Source organism: Hypomesus transpacificus, chromosome 15, assembly GCF_021917145.1.
Source record: "Hypomesus transpacificus isolate Combined female chromosome 15, fHypTra1, whole genome shotgun sequence".
Taxonomy (NCBI): Eukaryota; Metazoa; Chordata; class Actinopteri; order Osmeriformes; family Osmeridae; genus Hypomesus; species Hypomesus transpacificus.
The window spans coordinates 9,986,581-10,012,500 of NC_061074.1; the positions used below are offsets into that span (position 1 = coordinate 9,986,581).

Genomic DNA, 25,920 nt, shown 5'->3' on the forward strand with positions numbered 1-25,920 from the left:
TATATGTGTATTTTCTGAATGTTCCCTCACCCTAGCGCACAGGCAGGTATCCACTAGGAGAGATCACATCATGTACAGAATAATTACCACAGAATAACAGGCATGCACCCGTGCCTCCTGGGAATCTGAATGTGACACAGAACGTACACACGGGAATGTGTGTGTATAAGTAACCCCTTGTTCGTCATAGGGAGTCTTTATGGCCGCAACGGAATTCTTCCGTCCCGTGAGACCGCCCACACCCGTAATAAGTGTTGCCCCGGAAACCAAAGAAAGAATGCTCAGTATTCTCGTATCCGTGGTGACGGCGTACGTGTGTGGGCAAAAGGTGTTGGTGTAGATGCAGGTAAGTGACACGGACAATGATGCCTCAGTTTAGCAGCTCAATGCCGTGCGTCTATAAAATGGTGCTTATGTATTTGCACGCACCTTAACCAATGCGTACCCACACATCCCTTGTACAGCTACTTTGACTTCAGTAAGTGTTGGATGCTTGTAACTGTATGTATAATGTTGCACTCATACTATGTGGCTGTTTATTTCTTGCAATGGCTTATTTGGTAAATGAGTAAAATGTAGCCCAGGTTACCTTAGTAGAGCGTACCAAAAAACACAGTTGTGCAATTTCCGGTTGTTGCACGTTCAATCCTATGGAAGCAAATCGTGACCAAAATTCAAATGAAAATGCATTTCCAGAAATGCATTTTCATTTTAAGAATGTGGCTGCATTATTTGACTCATAAATCAAATTAGTATTCAATCATCCTATTTGCATTTTCATTTTCTTCTTTAAGACTGCTCATTCTTTCCCTTAATTAAAATGAAAACGAAAAAGACATTTGAAATTTAATTTTCAAAATATGCCCCAGCAAATAGATACCAAAATTCAATTTGAAATGTAAAATTTGAAAATGAAAATGCATTTCCAGAAATGCATTTTCATTTTAAGAACGTGGCTGCAAAATCGTGACCACAATTCAAATTCAAATGCATTTCCAGAAATGCATTTTCATTTTCAAGAACGTGGCTGCAAAATCGTGACCACAATTCAAATTCAAATGCATTTTCAGAAATGCATTTTCATTTTAAGAACGTGGCTGCAAAATCGTGACCACAATTCAAATTCAAATGTATTTCCAGAAATGCATTTTCATTTTAAGAATGTGGCTGCATTATTTGACTCATAAATCAAATTAGTACTGATTAGTACTGAGCGGACATTGCATTTTCATTTTCATGTTCTGCCCGCAAAGAACTGCCCATAATTCGAAAACGAAAATGCATTCTGAGCGGCGCAGTTGAGTGACGTCAGTAGCCGCTCTTCTTCAGCTCCCTGCTGACCGAGCTACCCATCTTGTTCGGTAGGGGGCGGTGTGCACATACGCATTGCATTACATGGCAAATGTGCCGGGAAATTGATTGAATTGCCGGGTCTTTAGAGGACGCATCAAAGATCATGGCGCTCCCTCAAATTGTGCAGACACTGATAGAATTAGCTGAGCTGGTAGAAACTAATAATATATCTGAGTCTGATGCCCGTGACCGAGTAGAACAAGTCACAGAGAGCTTGGCTGCATACTCTGCCGTCACAGACGTACACATTAATGAGGTTGCCATAGTAAACCTCTCTTCAGTCCTGGAACGGCTGGATGCTGTGGAGCCTCAAATGGGACGGGGACGACCAACCATCCACATCCCGTTCGAGTCCATCGAGAACTATTTATTAAATGGTCTACTTTTTCCTGTGAAAGCAAGCTGTTTCACCTTTGGCCTGGTTCAGACAAAATCTGAATTTCCGCAATCTGAATTTGAATTTCCGCAATCTGAATTTCAAGAATCTGAATTCCTGCAATCTGAATTTTAGAATGTTTTATTTTTGGATCAAAATAATTCAGTTGTATTAAATTTGGCATACAAATAATTCAGATATTATATATTCAACAGCAATATATTTCAGTTTTATGAAATTCGACACACAAATATTTCAGATCTTTCATATTCAAATTCAGATACTTTTGTCAGCTTTCTAGCTCCATAAATCCGTTGCTTTGCATCCTCCGACGGATGGTCTGGTGGCCGACAACAGCTCCGCTATGTCCTTTATTTTTAAACCATTTAATGAATAGTTTTCGATGGACTCGAACGGGATGTGGATGGTTGGTCGTCCCCGTCCCATTTGAGGCTCCACAGCATCCAGCCGTTCCAGGACTGAAGAGAGGTTTACTATGGCAACCTCATTAATGTGTACGTCTGTGACGGCAGAGTATGCAGCCAAGCTCTCTGTGACTTGTTCTACTCGGTCACGGGCATCAGACTCAGATATATTATTAGTTTCTACCAGCTCAGCTAATTCTATCAGTGTCTGCACAATTTGAGGGAGCGCCATGATCTGTGATGCGTCCTCTAAAGACCCGGCAATTCAATCAATTTCCCGGCACATTTGCCATGTAATGCAATGCGTATGTGCACACCGCCCCCTACCGAACAAGATGGGTAGCTCGGTCAGCAGGGAGCTGAAGAAGAGCGGCTACTGACGTCACTCAACTGCGCCGCTCAGAATGCATTTTCGTTTTCGAATTATGGGCAGTTCTTTGCGGGCAGAACATGAAAATGAAAATGCAATGTCCGCTCAGTACTAATCAGTACTAATTTGATTTATGAGTCAAATAATGCAGCCACATTCTTAAAATGAAAATGCATTTCTGGAAATACATTTGAATTTGAATTGTGGTCACGATTTTGCAGCCACGTTCTTAAAATGAAAATGCATTTCTGAAAATGCATTTGAATTTGAATTGTGGTCACGATTTTGCAGCCACGTTCTTGAAAATGAAAATGCATTTCTGGAAATGCATTTGAATTTGAATTGTGGTCACGATTTTGCAGCCACGTTCTTAAAATGAAAATGCATTTCTGGAAATGCATTTTCATTTTCAAATTTTACATTTCAAATTGAATTTTGGTATCTATTTGCTGGGGCATATTTTGAAAATTAAATTTCAAATGTCTTTTTCGTTTTCATTTTAATTAAGGGAAAGAATGAGCAGTCTTAAAGAAGAAAATGAAAATGCAAATAGGATGATTGAATACTAATTTGATTTATGAGTCAAATAATGCAGCCACATTCTTAAAATGAAAATGCATTTCTGGAAATGCATTTTCATTTGAATTTTGGTCACGATTTGCTTCCATACAATCCAAGGTCACTGTACTCACGGTTGCAACAACACAATTCATCAACGTTTTCCAGCCCACGTGCTAACAGGTTGGATGACGATAGTTCAGGAACAGTCTTCCAACAGTGGAACTATACCTCGCCCCTGTGGGTGTCATGTGTACTGCAAGGATAAATTGCAGTACCTGTCTTTGGAAGATCCAAATCAGGATTGATAAACTTTACAGTAAATGGCAACAAAAAAAATTGTAGGCTACTGTGTTTTCTCTGGGATATTTTGTTTACTGAGAAGTTATATGAAAGTCGGACAACAATAAGTTGGCTACGCCTACAGCCTACCTACGGATCTACCCACGTAGGGTACATTTTAAAGTGCATTTAATATTATTTATTTCAGTTGGTTATTTTTGATATGAAAAGACTGTACGGTCTGAAGAAATGCGCTATCGCTTATCTGTAGCCTACCTGGTACACCGTACCACCTTTGACAGTTCGCCTTGTATTTTAATTGTTGACGACGTGACCTATTAGTCACTGGTTTGTTACCAGCGGATTGATTTACGCCCGGAGAAAAATCTCAGGTTTCACGTAAACAGTGTTGTTGGAACTTCCGTTCTGCCACACCTCGAGACCAAAGCCATCGTGTTATTTGTGTTCAAAACTTGGTTAAAAAAAACTTACGAGGGAACATACTGTACATCAATTGCAAAAATCAGACAAGACCAATCAAATGATGACAAAATGCTATTTTAAATAGACTTTTGGTTCTTTTCATTTATTTTGAAGGATTGTATTCAGGCGTTACAAAATATATGCACGTTATAATTGTTGAAATGTTTGATTCAAAGGCCTGTTGTAGAGCTATTTCTTCATACGCAGTCAATCTGAGGAGCTGCGAATGTACACCAGTAGTTATTCGTCAGTGCGCTGACGTCAATCTCCCTCGGTGGTTCACCGTTCGTTAAGGGTTTCCCGGCCGCGTTGTCGTGTTTGTGTGCATTTAGGGCGAACATGGCCGCAGGTCCTCTCTCCGCTGTTTCCAACACGTCTACGAATAACGATGGAATTCTTATTGGCGACAGAGTGTATTCGGAAGTTTACCTTACTATCGACAATTCACTTATACCAGAGGAAAGGCTTTCGCCGACCCCGTCAATGTCCGATGGACTCGACCTGCACATCGAGACCGACCTTCGAATCCTGGGATGCGAGCTGATTCAGTCGGCTGGTATTCTTCTCCGTCTGCCCCAGGTAAACACATAGAATGAACATAAATGTCAAATATTTCTCTATATAATGTCAGACGCTGAGCCGAAACCCTGAGATACCTGTGCTGTATAATTAGCTAACGTTATTATTAGCCAGCAGTCACGCTGAATGTACGCAGAACAAGGCCTAATCGCTACAGTAGGCCTCATGTAGCTAGATAACAGTAGTGCTAACGAGAAGCGAATTGACGGTTATGGGTAGCTAACTGGCGTGTTTGTTTGCATACGGACCTAAATATATCTTAAAGGTACATTGTTATGCTAGCTAACTTGATCAGTGGACGACAGTTTTCTAATGTTATTCGACCATTTAATTACATGGGTCTGAAACCCATTTTTTTTTGCTATCCAGCAGATAGCCTTGTTGCTAGCTTGTACCTAAACAAAATGGCGGATGTCTATTGTGTAATGCTTGCGATACAACGTCAAGTGTAAGGTTCATTTGTGTATTCATCTTTTTAATTACAGGTGGCTATGGCTACCGGGCAAGTTCTCTTTCATCGGTTTTTCTACTCCAAGTCGTTCGTAAAACACAGCTTCGAGGTATGTAGTCTAAATGCAGCTGTCAGTTGTAGTTTCAACTAGCTAGTGCTATCCAGCTGATTCATACTGTGTTTGTCGTAACAAAAACGTTTACTGCGGCCGCCATGTTGAGCTTTACTGTAACTAACTAGGTACAATGACGTATGCCGTATGTATTGCATGTCACATAATACCACTTAGTATGTATAGAAGTTTAACAAACAAAACGTGTACCGCATGTTGTTTGTGTTGTATCACGGTCACAACTGCTTAAAATATTTCCACATCATTTTATTGTGTTTTGCCAGATTGTTGCCATGGCCTGTGTCAATTTGGCCTCCAAGATCGAAGAAGCCCCAAGACGAATCAGAGACGTTATCAATGTTTTTCACCACCTGCGACAAATCAGAGGCAAAAGGTAAATGTCAACATTGAAAATTATCACAAAATAATGTGATCTTTTATTTTAATGATTCAAGTCTGTTGGACAATCTTTATGTTGTTAAATCTATTCCATCTAGCATCACATTAGTAAATTGGTTACATTTCCTTATTTAGTAGTTGACCTGTTTGATGTTGATATGCTCTTGATGTGAAAGTGCCCTTCTGTTGAACCATGTACTCTAAACCATTTCAAAACTTTTCAGTTTCCTCTACACTGATCAATGGTAGTTGCCATGTATTCACTGCTATCTACATAATCAAGTAGATATGAGTGAAGTCGAAACATTAACAACCTAAACATTTTTGGCCTAAATTCAACAATACAATACAAGTCCAGGCACACCAGTGTTTTGCTAGTGTGCCTGTGGTCTACAGACCAGAGCCTAGACCTAGAAGAGATCTGTTCACTTGCAACTGGGAAACTGTGGTATTAACTTGGGTTCTCTTTTCCCTTGCAACCAACTAACAGCGACCAGCTACATTTACCAAACCCTGGGTGATGTGGAATGGTACGTAGAGATGAAGCAGTCGGCATGACAACCATGAGGTGTCGCTCCCCCCCCACCCCCCTCCCTCCTGTTGGAGTCGCCCCTGGTCTTGAGTCACCGCGGGGCCCTGGGATCGGGGATGACAGGTTGGCCGCAGGTCCTAGGCCCCTCAGGGCTCCCTGGGGACTCCTGAGTCTCAGTATAAGCCTTGGGTGCATCCTGGGTAATGTAGTCTTGACTACTATATGCACTAATCAATATTCAGGACCTCCTCATTCACCGAATTTCATTCATGGCTTTCACAGAAATATCGCCACTCCTCGTCTGCACTTGGTGACATGTCTGTAGGTTTCTGTGTTTAAGATTATTGGAATTGTTAGGATCGGAACACTTCATATAATTTAAATAGGATTAACTGTCTTTGGTTGTGGACATATACTTAAAGTTTAAAGCCACCAGTGGAAAATTGTTAAATTTGGATTACTTAAAATAGCAAGGGAATTGCCAGTAAATATCTTAAGGCTATTAGAGTTTAGAAGTTTGTTGTATTGAAACGGTCATTAATGACTGAAAAGCACACATTAGACAACATCTTGGTCTTGTTTGATCAAAATATGGTCTTGTTTTTAGTCATACAATGATCATTAGTTTGAGAAAATGGCAAGTTCATTAGTTAATCTGTTTAGTAAGTCAATTTCATTTTCCATCTGCTTTTGAAAATATAGATATTATATAGATATATATTTAAGTTATTCATTATTTGGCATCTTAAGCTGCTCATAAGAATTTGTTTAAGTAGTGTTTGGAACTTAATAAACATCAGAAATTTATGGTGTTCACTAGCTATTAGTCTATTTAAGTTTTTGTGACACAACTTCAGATGCATTAGCACTCAATCCAACAAAAATAATGAGCTTTATTTGCCATGAGAGTTTACACAAACATCTAGTTATGGCCTTTTTGGTCAGTTTCAAGAAGGCAAAATGCTATTTGAAGCACAACATGAGGTACCTTGTTGGAGAGTGAAACACTACCAACAGCAATGTTCTGGCTAGTGTGACTCAGACAAGAAGCAGCTGTACTGTTTGTGTTCTAGAACATTGTAATGTGTTCTGGATGATTAAGACATACTACACCATATAACACAGGGCTGCTTTCCTGCATTAATCTGTTTTTAAGCAGTTTTTCTTGCATTTTGACCTTAGTTTCCATAACTCTTGTCTACGTAGACATTTCTGGACACGTCAAGAGTGCACAATTTGCTGATTTCCTTTGTTGTACTAAATGTTCAATGACATTTCGTACAATGTAGGAGGTGTAGGTGTATATTAGTTACCGTTATTGACTTTGATGCAACAACTGAAAGATGTGCTTTCATTTTTGTTGAGGTGTGTTGTGTGTTGATATTCTTGTGAAACCTGTGAAACGTGGTGATTGAGGCTGACCTGGTCCAGTGACACCCAAAGCTCCGACTGACACGACAGAAGTCTACCCGCCCCCCCCCGCCCCCCTCCTCCTCCCCCCCCCAGACACCATTCAAACCTGCTGGACCCGGTGCTTTAGTTGGTTGGAAGGAAAAGGAGTCTTCAGAAGGGCACTTTCCTTGCATGTTATTTTAAGTGGGGGGAGAAACATCAAATTTTGTTTGTTATTTTAATTATTTTGCGAACTAGGAGTGCAAGTTCATTGATTCTTGATCAGAACTACATAAATACCAAAAACCAAGTGATCAAAGCTGAACGGCGGATCCTGAAGGAGCTGGGCTTCTGCGTGCACGTTAAGCATCCTCACAAGGTGAGTGTCCTCGTGTTCCTCCTCCACCCTCACCTCGCTCCTCCTCCACCCTCACCTCCCTCCTCCACCCTCACCTCGCCCCTCCTCCACCCTCACCTCGCTCCTCCTCCACCCTCACCTCCCTCCTCCACCCTCACCTCGCTCCTCCTCCACCCTCACCTCCCTCCTCCACCCTCACCTCCCTCCTCCACCCTCACCTCGCTCCTCCTCCACCCTCACCTCCCTCCTCCACCCTCACCTCCCTCCTCCACCCTCACCTCGCTCCTCCTCCACCCTCACCTCCCTCCTCCACCCTCACCTCGCTCCTCCTCCACCCTCACCTCCCTCCTCCACCCTCACCTTGCTCCTCCTCCACCCTCACCTCGCCCCTCCTCCACCCTCACCTCGCCCCTCCTCCACCCTCAACTCGCCCCTCCTCCACCCTCACCTCACCCCTCCTCCACCCTCACCTCCCTCCTCCACCCTCACCTCGCCCCTCCTCCACCCTCACCTCGCTCCTCCACCCTCACCTCGCTCCTCCTCCACCCTCACCTCGCTCCTCCTCCACCCTCACCTCGCTCCTCCTCCACCCTCACCTCGCTCCTCCTCCACCCTCACCTCGCTCCTCCTCCACCCTCACCTCGCTCCTCCACCCTCACCTCGCTCCTCCTCCACCCTCACCTCGCTCCTCCTCCACCCTCACCTTGCTCCTCCACCCTCACCTCCCTCCTCCACCCTCACCTCGCTCCTCCACCCTCAACTCGCTCCTCCTCCACCCTCACCACTCTCCCTCACTGCACCCATTCACCAGCTCATCGGCGCACAGCACTGTTATAAACACACACCGTTCAGATTCATAAGTCACCAGGACATCCATGTGTAGCATTACCAACAGCAAGTGTGAAACTGTCGCTTAGCGACAGACAGGAAGCAGCTGTGCTGCTTGTGTTCTAGAATATTCTCATCTTCCACCCGGCTCAGTCTGTCTCAGTATGTCCTTGCCGCTTGGCGCGTCTGACAAGTGTTCCATAACGTGTCGCTGTGTCGTTACAGATCATCGTCATGTACCTTCAAGTCCTGGAATGTGAGAAGAACCAAACGTTGGTCCAGACCGCCTGGTAAGTTCCTACTAGTGCAGCACTAGCCCCCATCACCCCACCTCATGTCCCCAATACCCCCCACCCCACCCTTTGTAACCCTTCACCTAACTCTCTGATGGATCAGTTTGTTTCTTCCAACTTGTTTTTGCGCCTCAGTCCTAACATGACTTTTCAAAATAAAGGTCTTTGGTTCTTCTGGTGCCTGGGGGAACTCAGTTTAACTTTGTCCTTTCTCTCTACTCTTTGATTAAAGGGTAGTCCATGCTGGTAAGTCTCATAAAGAACCTCTGAACTCTGCCTCCTCCAACCACATGACCTCAGGAAGCTCCCCCCCATTGGTTGGCTGCCCTTCTCCAGACAGCCAATCCCAGTGAGAGCTCTGTGGCGAGATCACTGAAGGGGGCGGGCCTTTCCAACTGCCAACATCATCATGTTTTCTCTTGGGGGTGTCAAAAGGATTTGTATTTTTTGTTTTTGTTGGTTTGCTTCCAAGGTTACCCAGTTTAAAGACTTTTTTTCTGGTAGTTTAGATTTAAATACTGCATTCTACTTTTTTTTTTTCTTTTTTTTTGTCAAGTTTACCTGAAGTTTGAAGTGAAGTACATACATATATCTATTTTAGATGTAACCGTTTTTTTGGGTATGTGTAATGCAGTAGTTGTAAGTGACCTGTTGACCTGTATCCTGTCCCCCTCTGCCGTGGTCTGCAGACGAGCCTTCCAGGATCATCCTGCTCAGGACCTGTCTCTCCAGTCACCCTGCAGCCTATCTGTATCCACTGTCCTGTCTCTGTAGAGCCAGCTCAGCTCAGGGCCCAGGCACTCCGTCCCCAGCCTGGGGAGACCCCTGGGTGTGCCGCCTCGGACGCTTCAGTAGAGCCGGAAGGTTCCAGAAGGTTTTTTGTTGTCTTTTAGAGATCGTCAGGGCGCACACACTGGGGTCTTCCGACACGCAGGGAGCGGACGTGGAGTAAGAGCCACAAGTGGAGTCAGTGTTTAGGGTTATTTGTTGTCTGCCTTGTAATGTTTGACTCGGGATAAGTTGGCGTTTTTGGGGAGGAAATGGGTGTGGGGGGGGGGATGCACCGGAAGCTGTTACCACCTCATCTGCCTGTATCCCTCTGCGACATGTATGTTCCTGCCGGGGCATAGATGCTTACAACAATCGCTGTGGCAGTCGACACTCACAGCCTCGCGTCTTTCTCCCGTCTAGTCGTCATAGTGCTGGCTGCTACCCAATCACACTTAGTGTGAAAACCAACTGAGCGGAGCCTTTACTCTCAGTAGTTTAGTATTTCATTCCATAGCACCAGTCTGAACTGTCCATTCCTGCACGTCCCCTCTGCCCCAGACATGGAATGACAGCTGTCCAACCATCCAGTCACAGCATTTACCCTACCCACTTAACTCTCCCCCCCTTCCCCAGTATGTCTGCATGTGCAGTTGTAGGCATGTGACATTATCTACATGTTCAGTGCGTAAATTATGGGTGGAGTTCAGTGTGTAAACTATGGGTGGAGCAGGCCTGGATGTAATCCACGGTATGGTAAGATATCTCTGTGGTACAGCCCCCTGCCCTGACACAGGGCCCAGTCCACTGGAAGTGCTTCTCATCTGTTGGGCATGGACAACCCCCACCCTACATGGAGGCACCAGAGAGAGAGAGAGGACAAAGTTATCCTAGAGTCTCCGTTTCTGTGTTATGATTCTATTGCACTGTTGCTCCCCTCCAGCTTGCGCTCGCCAGCCCGGCCTTGGATACAGCTGTGGCTTGCGGCAGGCTTTGGCTCCAGCCCAGCTCCTCCATCCCTCCCACACACCCAGCCTGACAGCCAGGCTGTAGAGGGTGGGCGTAAGGGCAGGTTGGGCAAGGCCTAGGACTGTCAGAAAAGCCTGCCTCAAACCTAGGGCTCTCCCATTAGGTCCTCGGTGGGCTTGGCGACCACAGTTGTGGATCAGGGCTGGGCTGTGATGTTGTGGGGGCTGGTGGACAGAGGGTTGAGTGTGTGGGCGAAGGTGCCATGTTTTCTGTATGTGTCTCCTGTGTGTCGTAGGAACTACATGAACGACAGCCTGAGGACCAACGTGTTTGTGAGGTTCCAAGCTGAGACCATCGCCTGTGCCTGCATCTTCCTCGCTGCCAGAGCCCTGCAGGTGGGTGGTTTAACTCTTCTCTCTTCCACCCCACCTCTTGCACCTTCACCTCTCACTGTTTGTAGATACAGCTGGAGATCAAACCAGTATTTTGTATTACTATCCTTCTCTCTAGATGCCCCTGCCCTCCAGACCTCACTGGTACCTGCTGTTTGGAGCCACTGACGACGAGATCAAGGAGATCTGCCTCACCACCCTCAAACTCTACACCAGGAAGAAGGTAACACACACACACACATTGTCTGCACTAAGACAGATAAATGTTCCACCATACTGTTTCCTATCTTTTTGGGGTCCATGATTGCAAGGGCATCTTCCCTGTCTCCTCAGCCTAACTACGATCATCTGGAGAAGGAGGTGGAGAGGAGGAAGATGTTCCTGCAGGAGGCCAAGCTGAAGGCCAAAGGGCTGAATCCTGATGGGACCCCCGCGCTGTCTGCTATGGGGGGCTTCTCCCCCGGCTCCAAACCTTGTGAGGGCAACCTTTTATTCTTCATTCAACCTTTATTCAACCAGGAAAACCTGTTGAGACAATCTTTTTTTCAAGGAGACCTGACCACGAATGGCAGTAGAGCGATATTCCAAAGTTACATTGACCACATGTATGACAGTATGCATCAGTACGCACCTACTTCCTATTATAACCATTGCCTTCCTCGTTCAGTAGATTGGACTGCAGCTTGGTCCACTACCAGAGGATGATGTGTGTGTGTGTGTTCTCCCAGGTTCTCCTAATGTTGTGAAGTCAGAGGAGAAGTCCCCAAACCCTCAGAACCTGAAACCTGTCAAGAAGGAGACGGACAACCGAGCGCAGGGCTCCAAGAGCCCACACAACGGGTGAGACGCATACGCACACACACACTACTGCACACACACACTACTGCACACACACACACACACACACTACTGCACACACACGCACTACAGCACACAAACACACACACACAGACCACTGCACACTTACCTCATACTCCCTCTAGGCCCAGAGCTGTGTGAAGCTCATCTCCCCTGAGTGTAACGTCTCCTCTCTGCTCCCTGTCTCTCTCAGGATGAGGAAGGAGGCCAGGATTGGCAGGAACAGCAGGAGTGGGAGTGGCTCCCGGTCCAGAACACACTCTCACTCACGTTCCCGCTCCCCCCGCAGACAGTAAGACACCTTTCCTGCATCTTTAACCTGGGCTGATTGGGGTTGACGTAGATGAGTGTAGGCCTGTCTAAGCCCCACCTCACTCTCCTGTCTCCCCTTCTCTCTCTCCCCTCCTCCCCCGTAGTTACAACAGCAGACGCAGTCGCTCGGGCACCTACAGCTCCCGCTCCCGCTCTCGTTCCCACAGCCGCAGCCCGTCGCCGCGGCGACATCCGCCCTCGCCGCTGCTACCCCACCTCAAGCCGAAGCCCAGTCACCACGGCAACAGCGAACCCAAGCCGCCGGGTCGCCGCAGCAACAGCAGCGGGGGCGGGGCCCACAAGAGGAAGCGCTCGCGGTCTCGCTCGAGGTCGCGCTCGCCCTTCAAGGGAGAGCGGGAGAGGGAGAGGGAGAGGGAGCGCAGCTCGTCAGACCTCTCCTCCTCCAAGAAACACAAGCATGAGAGGGGCGGAGGCCACCACCACCACCGCGGGGGCGAGAGGAGGGAGAGGTCCCGGTCGTACGAGCGGGAGAGAGAGAGGGAGCGCGCTCACAAGAGCAAGCACCATGGCAGCAGCGGCCACTCAGGGCACGGACGGCACCGCCGCTGAGACGGGCTGGGAGAGGAGGCCGGGCCCCGGGGAGGACTCCTCCTGGGGCTTCTCAGAGCAGGGGGACGACACGGCCCAGAGCAGCTCAGCTCTGCCACCTCTTGGAGGGATCCTGGCCTGCCTCGTTCATTCAGCTTTGATTTCTGTCTCTTCCTCCTCTGCAAACCCCCCCCCCCCAACCCCCTTTTTTCCCCCAAAAAAACTTTTTTAGTTTCAATGTAAAGTTATGGACTATGGAAATGACATTTACAGTGTAAAGATGGTGTAAACTGCTGACGTATTGTGAACGCTTTGATTTATAAAAGCCCCTACTCAGTGGAAGAAGGAATGAGTATGTATGTACAACAATAAAAGGATCATTCAGGAACGACATCACGACTTTTTGCACAAAATAGATTATGGGAGACAACTTACAAGGGTTGTGTTTGTTAGATCTATGATTTGGACAAGCTTGCGTTCTTCTAAAGCCGTATTCTGTACAGACGCAGAGATTAACTGGGGGTCTCCAGAATGAGAGAGGCCATATTTTTTTACAGCTGTATGCAGACTCTTGATTTCCAAACCTTTTAGGATCGTGGTGAATTTGTTACACTGGTTTTTAGTCTGCACGTGTTCATGTCAGATTTTTACTCAATAAAAATTTAAAACCATGACAGCAGTGTCACTGGGTTCTGTCTGACGCTGGATGAACGAAGGTTCCTGTCAAGTCATACCCTTCAGAAGGTGAATCAGGCTTCTCTGTGTGAATGTAAATTCAACATGAAGAAGGTGCAGCAACGGGACATGTATCACTGCACTTCATACCGCTCAGTGGGGGTTTCACCCGGTCTGGTTGCGTGCATTACCACAGTCTACCACTAGGTGGCAGCGGTAGCCTGTACAGATGTGCAACGGATGCTCATGTTCTCACTGTCAACTCATTGACAATCTCTTCTGTGCTGTGTATTATATTCATAGGCAACACTCACACAACAATTTATATTGTCTACATTGTGATCCTTGCAGGTGTGCGCCAGCCCGTCATGTAAATCTGACTTTGGAGGTAAGGGTCCACAACAACACAAATCCTCAATTGCCAAATATCCTGGTAGGACTATGCCGTCTCTATAGTGATTCTAACAAAGAAATTGCAGTCATTCAATGCATTCTGTGTGAAAGCAAGGAAAAATGTATCCAAGGTTTAGTCCATAGATTTGTGTTAACGAACGAACAAATGTGCTAAACAAATTGTAAATAGTTTTTGTTGCTTGCCACACTGTTTTGCTAATCTGTTTTCGATAGGTCACCGATTTCGGTACAACACCTGCATTGTTTGCAGTCTCAGGCAAGGGCAGAGATTGCAGAATTCAAGCGACGAAGAACAGCCACAGGTAATATAACTTTATTTTCCATCATTCAATGTGTTTTGCCTTTACCTCAATGAACCATGCAATGTCATCGCAGATTAAAATTACCATTCGACATATTGATTCCTTTTATGACGAGGCAGAACCCATCTATGTCTTATTACCCCTCTGTGACATGCTTGCGTGTAAAAAGGGCTATACAAATAAATTTGATTTGATATTACCTGCTTAGTGTCCTTGGCTCGAGCACTCAGGACACCAGCATAACAGGGCTGAAGGGGTGCATTAACGCTGGACAAACTTGTTGGGTACGCTCACGGGGTAAGTCTTGCCTTTACAAAATAATTCACACATGGGACACTCAATAATCCTCTCTCAAAGAAAGAATCATTAAAGAGATGTGTATCTCAACACAAATTATATTACATTGTAATCATGCTTGGCTAGACCTGTTGTTAGGTTCCTCCAGGATCACAATGACTCTTATTGAGTGACTTGTTGCTCTTGTAGGTTAGTTATAAAGAAGTTAAGTCTTGTACTCGCTGTGAAATATTTTACTATTCTTCCACAGGTACAGTCCTGCACTTTTTTGTGGTTCATGTTGTTTTAATTTGTAAACTTGTATGACTGCATGCTCTTATGGGTCTTCCCTTTTGGCACTTGTTTAGTTTTTTCACAATGTATGCTTCATGTTTTGGCTGCTTGCAATGTTTGGGACTACCTCGTTGTTATGATCAGTGACCTATGCTCTTTTGTAAAGCTCTCTCTTGGAAGTCGCTTTGGATAAAAGCGTCTGCTAAATGCATAAATGTAAATTGTACAACATTGATAGAATGATGTCAGTTGGTGGCCGGAAGATGCACGACAATTAAAAAGAGTTGACATTGTTTATTAGAACAAGCTTGGATCATATGACCATCCACGACAGAGTGGTCAGATGAATGGGAAAGAGGTTTCACAAACTTCCTTATATATAATAAATAGACCAGTACAAATATATCTTCCACAGAACCTTACAAGGCACAGCATGTGGTCAGCAAATTCGTACACTTGAAAGACGGCCGGTGACAACATCGTAACTAGAAGTCTGTTTCTGCATGTTTCCTCCTTACTGTCTCCAGTGAGTCTGGACAGCTGTCACATTTCTATATATAGACTGACCGGGCCTCCCTGTATGAACTCTTGACCTGGACGAACTTGATGGGTATGTTTTTGGGGAGGTAAGTCTTTTCTCATATCTCTGTATCTCAACACTAAAGTTGCCAAACTTAAAGGTCACATGACATGAAAACTTTACTTTAGGAGGTTATTTAACGTTAATGAGTTCCCGTAGCTTGCCTTTGGTTCCCCAGTGGCTAGAATTTTCGATAGGTGTAAACCAAGCCCTGCATGTTCTTCTCCACCTTGGAGAAAATGAAGGCTCAAATGTTCCGTTTGAAAATCTGCTCCTTTTGACGTCACAAGGAGCCTCTGCACATATTTTCGCTGGAAATGCGCCGACACAACCTCTCAAAGTTTTGCATGTCTGCGCCAAACATTTCAGCCACCACTGTTTCCTTAACTTGAGCCAATACAAAGTTGGCCTTGCTGAATTAAATTTTGGATCAGTAGCCTCAAGGCCGTAGCCATGGAGTCAACATTGGGGGGGACGAATATTTTTTTAAATGATCATTCCGGACAGCGTGCGTAGTTGCCTGTCGTAGCGTAGCACATTTATATTTCTAAATCAAAATATTGGGGGGGACATTTTGACCAGATTTGAATATTCGGGGGGGATGTGTCCCCCCCAAAATGTATTATGATTACGGCCTTGTAGCCTACTCCTTGGTCCAGCTACAAACCTCGGACAATGAAGTCAACTAACGCTATATCATTTTGTTGCTCACATATGGTTACCTAGCTTGCTACCCTTAGAATCTGTCCTTAACATTAGCTCTGCAGCTATAAGCTGAGGTACTGTCGGTAATGTAAAGGTAGATAGCATCAAGTATGTGTGTAAATACACATTCTGTAACGCAGTGTTGTATGCTTAGTTGTTATGTGGATAACCGTTCTGCTGTTGGTGTTATGGCGCGCGCGATATTTGCCTTTCCCCACATTGAAACGACTGAGGGAGAAGCTCTGCAAACCAGGGTTATCAGATGACAATGGGAAAATTCGAGGCATCTTACAGCAACGGGTCTACGAGCCATTGCGAAACATCCACTTTAACATTAGCGCATGGTGCCGCCTCTCCTCCTCATTTAGCATTTAAAGCTACAGACACAGAAACAGCGCGTTCTGAGGAAAGCTCATTGTGGGACTACTCGTCGTGGCTATAATTCTGCACCAAGGCTGAATTTTGGGAAAGAGACTCCAGATACTGTATTAGGGGACCACTAATTCCTATATAAAAGCATCAAAAAACAGCATGTCATGTGACCTTTAACATGAAATTATATTACATTGTACAACATTGTATCCATAGAGGAACTTGACTCTGAAAGTATCGAGACAAAATGAAGACTTTAATTAGATAATCAATAAAAACACAATCATGAAATTATAAACACTATAATAAAGTAAACAACAATAAAATATGGAATAATTATTGTCTGTCTTGTTTGTTCTGGTTCTTGATCTTCTGCTGTACTTTGTATGGTCACTATCTGGTGTATTTAGCATTACGTCCAGTGAATAAAATATAATGTAATGTCCTCAGACAGGTCTTTCCGAAGCATAGGGTGCCAATGCTAAAATCCTTAACAATCCTTCAGTTTTAATACAATTATAGGTGTTCATCAGAACAACTAAGTATTGTATTCGTTAAATTGCAGATACAGTTTCAAGAAAAACCTGCATGAGCCTCAACAGGTCTTGTAATTAAAACAATAACAAACCAACTAATCTCACTCAACAAATGGGTCAAACACAGAGACATTCTAAAGGGCTGTAGAGATAAAGGGGGTCAACCAGAAAGTTATATTGAGAACCTTGATGGGTTTCTTATAAATTACAAATGTGTGCTTCAAAACTGAAAGGTGTCAGCCAGTGTTTACCAAGATTCTCCCCAGTCTGACACAGCTTCCCCTCCATTGTTACAGGGGTAGAGTATGTTCCCTGTGTCCTGTCATGTTGGACTGTAGATCCGGTGTTACTGCATGTGCTGTCCCAGTAGGTGCAGACCAGTAGTTCCTCCAGCTGTGTGGCATACAGAAGTTCTCTCAGGTGGTGACTGCTGCTGCTTTTCTATCATAAATGTGCAAGAAGTTCTTCAATAGATCATTTGTTTGACATAAAGTCAGGATGGGCTGCTTAGATGTTATCTCTTGTGTGGGTCCTGTGCAGGGGCGTCTTAATATCACTAGAGGCCTCTGGGCTGTTTACTTGTTTTTATTTTTGAGGCCCCCCCGCCCGCTAATCGCAAATGTCAAAAGTTTTGTCTTGGTAGTGATTGAGTTGCTTGTATTTTCATTTACGTTTCGTTGCACGGTTTAGGCTGAAATGCAGTTTTTCTGGCAAAAAGTGCCATGTGTTAACAAACTAAGGGAACTGTGCTAGCCTACGTCACAACGTCAGCACACGTTAGCAACGACGCATGGATACAACGTGCATTGCTGTTGTACTCACAGCAAGTATTGTATCGTGCCATGGTGTAGCAGCATTATACATTTAAGCAATTCAAGACTTGCATGTACAGTAAGTAATGTCACATTAAATAATGTATTTAAACTCAAGCTTGTGTGGTGCGTCACTGTCTTCAATGCCACAGCCTAAAATGTACTGTATGTCAAAAGAAACGTCTTTAATTTCCAGCGCATTCAAACAATCCCCTCAGTGTAGTTTGGTTAGCAACAGCAGCTAGGCTAGCTTGCTCGTAGCACAATTCAGCTTCTCCATGCAGGGCTCTAGACTGACTGAGACCAAAAAGTCGTGTTTAGGGGCATATTTTCAGTTACATTTACATTACATTTAGTCATTTAGCAGACGCTCTTATCCAGAGCGACTTACAGTAAGTACAGGGATTCCTGTTACATTCCCCCCGAGGCAAGTAGGGTGAAGTGCCTTGCCCAAGGACACAACATCAGGTGGCACGGCGGAGAATTACTAGCCCGACTCCCTCACCGCTCAGCTATCTGACTCCGACAGTTAGCAGATGGTAGCTACTGTTTGAATCGCGATGCCATCTGAAAAATACTGCCGATGGTGACAACGTTGTTAAAATAGCGCTTGTTTAAAAGCTAAGCCAGCACGGGACAGATCCCCGATGGAACTCTCGCCACATTTTGAAGGGAGGGCGGAAGCGAATGCGTGCACGCCCAGCCCAGCGGTAGTCAATATTTAATGTGTTCAGAGAGCCATTAGACGCCTGCACGTCAAAACAAACCAGTGCCTAGTGAGTCAGACAGCTTTATTGCTTTATAGCTTTATTACTCTCAAAGGGGGTTCAGCTTGTTTCATAAATGGACCCATTTGCAACCGACGCAAGCAAGCACACTACCCTCTATAGTTTTTGTTACATTTTGTTTCGATAAGGGGGAGGGGGGGGGGGGCCTCCCTCCACATCCACCACCGGATGCCACTGTAGAGCAGAGTAATGACACTGCGAATACGGACGTTTATCATCATTATTATTTTGTATTATTATTAACAGGCCCCTTATTGGTCAAGGCCCCGGGCTTAATCCCAGGTAAGTCCGTGCATTAAGGCGCGAACTCTGGGATTGCCTGGCTGTTTTATGGTTTCATCACAGCTGTAGGGCTTATCTCCAGTGTGGTAGATCCTGCGGTGATTTCTGAGCTGGCCAGTCTGGGTAAAGGTTTTACCACAGAGGTCACAGCTGTAGGTCTTCTCTCCAGTGTGGATCCTGCGGTGAATTGTTAATTCCTTAGTCTCTCTGAAGGTTTCATCACAGAGGTCACAGCTGTAGGGCTTCTCTCCAGTGTGGATCCTGCGGTGAACTGTTAATTCCTTAGTCTCTCCGAAGGTTTCATCACAGAGGTCACAGCTGTAGGGCTTATGTCCAGTGTGGTATTTCATGCGGTGATGTCGGAGATTGCCGGCCTGGGTAAAGGTTTTACCACAGAGGTCACAGCTGAAGGGCTTCTCTCCAGTGTGGATCATGCGGTGATGTCTGAGATTGCCTGCCTGGGTAAAGGTTTTACCACAGAGGTCACAGCTGAAGGGCTTCTCTCCAGTGTGGATCATGCGGTGATATCTGAGATTGCCAGTATTGCTAAAGGTTTTATCACAGAGGTCACAGCTGTAGGTCTTCTCTCCAGTGTGGATCCTGCGGTGAATTGTTAATTCCTTAGTCTCTCTGAAGGTTTCATCACAGAGGTCACAGCTGTAGGGCTTCTCTCCAGTGTGGATCCTGCGGTGAACTGTTAATTCCTTAGTCTCTCCGAAGGTTTCATCACAGAGGTCACAGCTGTAGGGCTTATGTCCAGTGTGGTATTTCATGCGGTGATGTCGGAGATTGCCGGCCTGGGTAAAGGTTTTACCACAGAGGTCACAGCTGAAGGGCTTCTCTCCAGTGTGGATCATGCGGTGATATCTGAGATTGCCAGTATTGCTAAAGGTTTTATCACAGAGGTCACAGCTGTAGGGCTTCTCTCCAGTGTGGATCCTGCGGTGAACTGTTAATTCCTTAGTCTCTCCGAAGGTTTCATCACAGAGGTCACAGCTGTAGGGCTTATGTCCAGTGTGGTATTTCATGCGGTGATGTCGGAGATTGCCGGCCTGGGTAAAGGTTTTACCACAGAGGTCACAGCTGAAGGGCTTCTCTCCAGTGTGGATCATGCGGTGATGTCTGAGATTGCCTGCTTGCGTAAAGGTTTTACCACAGAGGTCACAGCTGAAGGGCTTCTCTCCAGTGTGGCTCATGTAGTGAAGTCTGAGATTGCAAGCATAGCTAAAGGTTTTACCACAGCGGTCACAGCTGTAGGGCTTCTCTCCAGTGTGGGTCCTGCGGTGAACTGTTAATTCCTTAGTCTCTCTGAAGGTTTCATCACAGAGGTCACAGCTGTAGGGCTTATCTCCAGTGTGGATCCTGCGGTGAACTGTTAATTCCTTAGTCTCTCTGAAGTTTTCATCACAGAGGTCACAGCTGTAGGGCTTATCTCCAGTGTGGTAGATCCTGCGGTGACGTCTGAGCTGGCCTGTCTGGGTAAAGGTTTTACCACAGAGGTCACAGCTGAAGGGCTTCTCTCCAGTGTGGATCCTGTAGTGATGTTTGAGATTGCCTGCCTGGGTAAAGGTTTTACCACAGAGGTCACATCTGAAGGGCTTCTCTCCAGTGTGGATCATGCGGTGATATTTGAGATTGCCAGCCTGGCTAAAGGTTTTATCACAGAGGTCACAGCTGTAGGTCTTCTCTCCAGTGTGGATCCTGCGGTGAACTGTTAATTCCTTAGTCTCTCTGAAGGTTTCATCACAGAAGTCACAGCTGTAGGGCTTATCAGTGTGGCTCTTGCGGTGTGATCTGAGACTACCAGCCTGGCTACAGGTTTTAGGACAGAGGTCACAGCTGTAGGGCTTCTCTCCAGTGTGGATTCTGCGGTGAGCTCTGAGTTGGCTAATGTGGCTAAATTTTTTACCACAGAGGTCACAGCTGTGGGACTTCTTCTTTCTAGTGTGGATCCTCATGTGCCACTTGAGTCTTTTGGATGAGGAAAGGCTCTTCCCACATATATCACAGTGATGTGTCTTCATAACTCAGGTCTCTCTTTGTTCTCTGTCTGGTCTCTCTGGATCCTGTATCTAGTCTCTGGAAGCTTGTTTCTCTCTGGTTGAGTTTCTCTGGTTGAGTCTGTCTCTCAAATATGATTGGCCAGTAGGAGATCTGGAAGAAACAGTTCCAAGTTAATGAGAACTCAGCTTTAAAAGAACTCCTTTGTCATAATGTCCACTCTGCATGTGTAATGTTATTTGTACTGGAGAAACACACAGAACTGTGAGAAACCCCTAATCTCTGCCATACAGCTCCTCATAATAATTTGGTTTACTTCAAAATAATAATAGCCAACATGATTAAAAGAAGGGTAGGCAGTCAGTGTACTCCTTAAAGATTGGTCGTGTTTATTACTGTATTGCAACGCCCACAGAATGTTTTGATATTACCATCAAACCTTTGGATTGTATTTATTGCTATCAAGACATTAAGTTACTTACGGCAAATATGACCAGTTATTTTCAACAACATGGCCTACCCTGCCTTTAATTACTACACAATAAGCATTACATGTGTAAATTAAGCAATAAGCTTATTGCTTTTCTGAAACTTACTACAAATATTTGATATGGTTTCGTAAATAAAAACAATTAGAAACAAAATAGTTTAATAATAAACCGTCATTCTTTCGCCACTACAAAGTATAGTTCCTACATAAATCGTTGCCACGCAACAGCTAGATGGACACCTTTGCAGTCTTTTTTTATTTGAAATATTCGATGCGCAGTAATATGGAATGTTAACGAATGTTATGAGGACAACCTTTAAGGTTATGCTGGATTTTACAACGGCATGGAACGCAATATATAGCCAATCACAATCAAGGATGGGAACAACCAGTTTTAGAATTAACAGTAAAGAGACTTTGGATTGGAATTGCAAAGTTTTGAATCAAATAATATGAATATGCTCTATTGCATGTGTCTCATTTTCTATAAAAAACGTAGGCTATAGTTACAAAATTGAAAGTACATCACGGAATGATTATGAGCACAACTTATATTGTCTCCTTTGCAGCAACTCAGAACACAGCACACTATCTTTACGCTGCTCACGAGGGCGATCACATTAAAGTTCACAAAACTGGACGTACTATACGTACCTTGAGACTCACAACACTTTCTCATATCTGACTGTCTGAACCATCTAAATAACATTAAAACAACATGACATACACTTTTCACAACGTAATAACATATCCCAATAATAAAGACAAACACTGAATCTAGCTAACAACACAATGGAAGTTAAGCTAGCAAACTAGCACCGAAATTAGTTTAATGTAAAATTGCCAATCCTGGATACAACGTCAAAAGCAACACATATAATGCGCACTTACCTTCATAGTTGTTTAAACTGCAACAGAGGTCTGATCTATAAATAGGCTACATTTGGTCTCACAATAAATGTTAAAACGTAGGGAAACTTCCCTTTACGTGTGACAAGCTGGGCTACATTGATTAGAGCTCACGTAACCGTGGATATCTTGGCGTGAAATTAGTGCCAGGAGAGCGAGCTCTGTAAAAACGATTTTTAACTTGCAAAAAAGATTTGTGTCTCTGTAGAAGAAGAAAAAAGATTAGTGTACTTGTAAAAAAATGTTTTGTGTCTCCGTAGAAAAAAAGATTTGTGTACTTGTTAAAAAAAGTTTTGTGTCTCCGTAGAAGAAAAAAAAGATTTGTGTACTTGTAAAAAAAATGTTTTGTGTCTCCGTAGAAGAAAAAGATTTGTGTACTTGTAAAAAAAAGTTGTGTCTCCGTAGAAAAAAAGATTTGTGTACTTGTTAAAAAAAGTTTTGTGTCTCCGTAGAAGAAAAAAAAGATTTGTGTACTTGTAAAAAAATGTTTTGTGTCTCCGTAGAAGAAGGCGAGAACACTGCTCCCAAAACCATCTAAGCCAATCAAATATAGCCCTCTAGCCTTCTAGAACTGGTTGTTCCCATCCTTGATTGTGATTGGCTATATCGCATTCCATGCCGTTGCAAAATCCAGCATAACCTCACAGGTTGTCCTCATAACATTCTTTAACATTCCATATTACTGCGCATCGAATATTTCTAATTGAAAAAGACGGCAAAGATGTCCATCTGGCTGTTGCGTGGCAACGATTTATGTAGGAACTAATACTTTGTAGTAGCGGAAGAATGACGGTTTATTATTAAACTATTTTGTTTCTAATAGTTTTTATTGATGAAACCATATAAAATATTTGTAGTAACAGTTTTAGAAAAGCAATAAGCCCCGTGAGTCCGTGGTTTACGCTGATTTTAGAACAGGTAAGGGGAGTTGTTAGGCACGACGCAAAGCGGAGTGCCGAAAACCCCCTGTGATTCAATTGTTAAAACTTTGTGGGTCCAATCACAATCAAGGATGGGAACAACCAGTTCTAGAATGAAGCAATAAGCCCCGCGAGTCCGTGGTTTACGCTGATTTTAGAACAGGTAAGGGGAGTTGTTAGGCACGACGCTAGGCGGATTGATTAGATCAATAGATCTAATTTTGTGCTGGTCGTAGACAGTTGTCTGTGGAATCCAACAGACTTACACATTTATTCAGAGCCCCACGAAAGCGAGACAAAGTCCAACTCTAACCCCATAGAGTCCAATGCAAATCTGGTGACAAATTCGTCACAGAAAACAAGCCCAAGGGTTGGGTTTTACGCCCAAGCATAGTACCAACCTATGTATTTATGCTCTTAAAGATGTAGTTGACACATAGAAGGCAGGGCTCTATCATTGTAGGCTTTATTTATGCATCCAAAGCATTTGACAACGTCAACCACTTTAAGATGTTTAATAAGCTCAAGATTAGGGGTGTGCCCAGTAGTTTAGTAGGCTACGGATCTTAGCTTACTGCAGTGGTTCCCAACCCTGGTCCTTGGGACCCACTGTCTTGCATGTTTTAGATGTTTCCCTGCTCCAACACACCTGATTCTAATGAATGGGTCGTTATCCAGCTCTGCAGAAGCCTTTTAATGACCATTCATTTGAATCAGGTGTGTTGGAGCAGGGAAACATCTAAAACATGCAGGACAGTGGGTCCCGAGGACCAGGGTTGGGAACCACTGGCTTACTGGTACGCAAACCAGAGCATGAGAGTAAGATGGGGGCGCATCTTATCTACCCCTTTTAAAGTTGGTAACGGGGTCCGGCAGGGCGGTATATTACCCCCAGCCCTGTTTAACATCTATATGGACAACCTTTCCATGCAGCTGGGGGGATGCAGAACAGGTTGTATGAAATGTGATTCCCTGGTCAACCACTTATGTATGCTGATGACCTAGCTTTACTATCCCCTAGTAGCAGCGGGTTTCAACAGCTGCTTAACATCTGGTCAAATTATGGGGTTGATTTTGATGTTCAATATAATACAAGAAGAGCGTGGGTATAATTCCCTCAAGCATTCGTGGACACAAGCGGTTTCCTTGCTACGGGTTTATTCTCTGAATACACCGTGAAAACTAAGCAATATAGACACATTAGCTTAACACGAACATAAAATGACATGTAAATAACGTACACCACGTAAATACAGACTCAAACAACATACCTCGTTTGCTGTATGCTTGAACAATGGAATATAAGTTTTTCTAGGTGGCTAACATCTTTTTGCTCGTTGCTTATCCCATGCACAAGCTTCCCACAAGGCCTTGCGCGAAGACTTCAAAATAAAAGCAATTTTCTCTTTCCAAATAGTTACTAAATAATACTGAACGAAAATTATGAAATTCTAAATAATGACAAACGTTCAAATCAAATGATACATGTATATAATGTAGGTCTGTAGAACTAAGGATGACATGGATATTAAGTTCCCTGCCTTTCAACTTTCTGGGCAAACTCTGGGGGTGTCCAATAGTACCAAATACTGAGGGCACATGATTACAGACACATTGGAGGATGATACCGACATGTTCAGACAGAGGAGATTGCTCTGTCCAAGCTAACATGCTGGTTCGAAAATTCCACCACTGTACACTTGACGTCAAAATCAATTTGTTTAGAGCCTACTGCACCCTTCTCTAAGAGTTTTGTAATGACAATTGTTGTAAATTGTTTTTGTTGCTTGCCACACTGTTTTTCTCATCTGTTTTCGATTTCGGTACAACACTTGTATTGTTTGCAGTCTCAGGCAAGGGCAGAGATCGCAGAATTCAAGCGTCAAACAACTGCCACAGGTAATATAACTATTTTCTGACCAAAGACCAAAATGTTGTATTTTCCATCATTCAATGTTTTTTTGCCTATACAAAAATGAACTGATGTAACAAATGTTCTGTGCGTCTTCAATCAATTCTCAAAGTTTAAAAACAGCACTGGAACACAGCAGGGTTGATGCAAAGTGTTTAATTGGTCCTCAGGTGACACAAATTCCCAATATAACGTGAACATGATCCCAGGATCAGACTGAAGTTCTCTCCAGACATTTCACTTTTACAGTCTTCTCCCCATTGTATGGTAATATGGTACAATGCTTGTTGGTTACATAGACATTATGCATTCTTACCCAGATGGTCCCTTGTTCTAGGGGATTCAAATTACAGGTACTTTCGTTCATAGACAATTTTCCCAATTTAGGCCTGATCTGACCTTGAACAGCCAGCTGCACTAGGCTCCTGGGCATGAGGCCACAAATATGTCTCATCAGTAGCTGGGCCTTCCTGGTTCTTTATGGAAACACACACACATATTCTTCTTCCCCACTCTGCCCCTAATTATCCAGATCTTCATATTTTGGGCTTTATTTCTGATATCATTTTTGAGGGGTAAAAGATTATCTGTCAACAGCTTTGCATCTGGTTTCCAATAATATGGGTTATACTAATATGGTTTACAGTAATAAAGCATATACTAAAAAGTGATTAAAATCTATAATCATTACCCATCTTCATAATTACAACAGTGTAATGTTTTTCCCACAACAGAACCTTGCAATTTTATCGCAGATTGAAATGACCATACCCATCAATGTCTTATTACCTGCTTAGTGTCCTTGGCTCGAGCACTCAGGACACCAGCATAACAGGGCTGGAGGGGTACATTAACGCTGGACAAACTTGATGGGTACGTTTTTGGGGGGTTAGTCTTTTTCTCATATCACGTTGGGTTTTCTCAACACTTCAGTTGCCAAAGTTAACATGAAATTATATTACATTGTACAACATTGTATCCATAGAGGAACTTGACTCTGAAAGTATGGTGTC

General features: G+C 44.1%; 2 protein-coding genes across 8 annotated transcripts; one reads left to right on the top strand and one right to left on the bottom strand.

Moving 5' to 3' along the window:
- The first annotated feature begins 4,074 nt into the window (after positions 1–4,074).
- ccnl1a (cyclin L1a) lies at positions 4,075–13,313 on the top strand. 5 transcript variants are annotated; one of them, XM_047035525.1, is made up of 12 exons: positions 4,168–4,426; positions 4,912–4,986; positions 5,274–5,383; positions 5,879–6,043; positions 7,571–7,691; positions 8,724–8,788; positions 10,824–10,923; positions 11,039–11,143; positions 11,254–11,395; positions 11,649–11,760; positions 11,972–12,070; positions 12,195–13,313. In XM_047035525.1, the coding sequence occupies exons 4-12, from the start codon at positions 5,916–5,918 to the stop codon at positions 12,658–12,660; spliced, it is 1,338 nt and encodes a 445-aa protein (XP_046891481.1). In that variant the 5' UTR covers positions 4,168–4,426; positions 4,912–4,986; positions 5,274–5,383; positions 5,879–5,915; the 3' UTR covers positions 12,661–13,313. The 5 variants fall into 5 exon arrangements, with proteins under 5 accessions (XP_046891482.1, XP_046891483.1, XP_046891484.1 ...); XM_047035524.1 differs by lacking the exon at positions 5,879–6,043 and having other exon boundaries at positions 4,095–4,426; XM_047035526.1 differs by lacking the exons at positions 5,879–6,043; positions 10,824–10,923; positions 11,039–11,143; ... (2 more) ...; positions 11,972–12,070; positions 12,195–13,313 and adding exons at positions 9,024–9,037; positions 9,481–10,441 and having other exon boundaries at positions 4,075–4,426.
- A 5,193-nt stretch (positions 13,314–18,506) lies between these two features.
- LOC124478303 (zinc finger protein 271-like) lies at positions 18,507–20,647 on the bottom strand. Of its 3 annotated transcripts, none has more exons than XM_047036551.1 (2): positions 20,413–20,647; positions 18,507–20,073 (listed from the first exon to the last, which is right to left on the bottom strand). In XM_047036551.1, the coding sequence occupies exons 1-2, from the start codon at positions 20,631–20,633 to the stop codon at positions 18,666–18,668; spliced, it is 1,629 nt and encodes a 542-aa protein (XP_046892507.1). In that variant the 5' UTR covers positions 20,634–20,647; the 3' UTR covers positions 18,507–18,665. The 3 variants fall into 3 exon arrangements, with proteins under 3 accessions (XP_046892507.1, XP_046892506.1, XP_046892504.1); XM_047036550.1 differs by having other exon boundaries at positions 18,507–20,057; positions 20,397–20,647; XM_047036548.1 differs by having other exon boundaries at positions 18,507–20,647.
- Between the last annotated feature and the right edge of the window lie 5,273 nt (positions 20,648–25,920).

Excerpts from the sequence above, each read along its gene's own strand:
- ccnl1a (XM_047035524.1), top strand. The coding sequence starts at position 4,187 with ATGGCCGCAGGTCCTCTCTCCGCTGTTTCCAACACGTCTACGAATAAC. Across the intron at positions 10,924-11,038 it reads TCGCTGCCAGAGCCCTGCAG|ATGCCCCTGCCCTCCAGACC; the intron begins GTGGGTGGTTTA and ends CCTTCTCTCTAG. Across the intron at positions 11,396-11,648 it reads CTCCCCCGGCTCCAAACCTT|GTTCTCCTAATGTTGTGAAG; the intron begins GTGAGGGCAACC and ends GTGTTCTCCCAG.
- LOC124478303 (XM_047036548.1), bottom strand. The coding sequence starts at position 20,633 with ATGAGGATCCACACTAGAAAGAAGAAGTCCCACAGCTGTGACCTCTGT.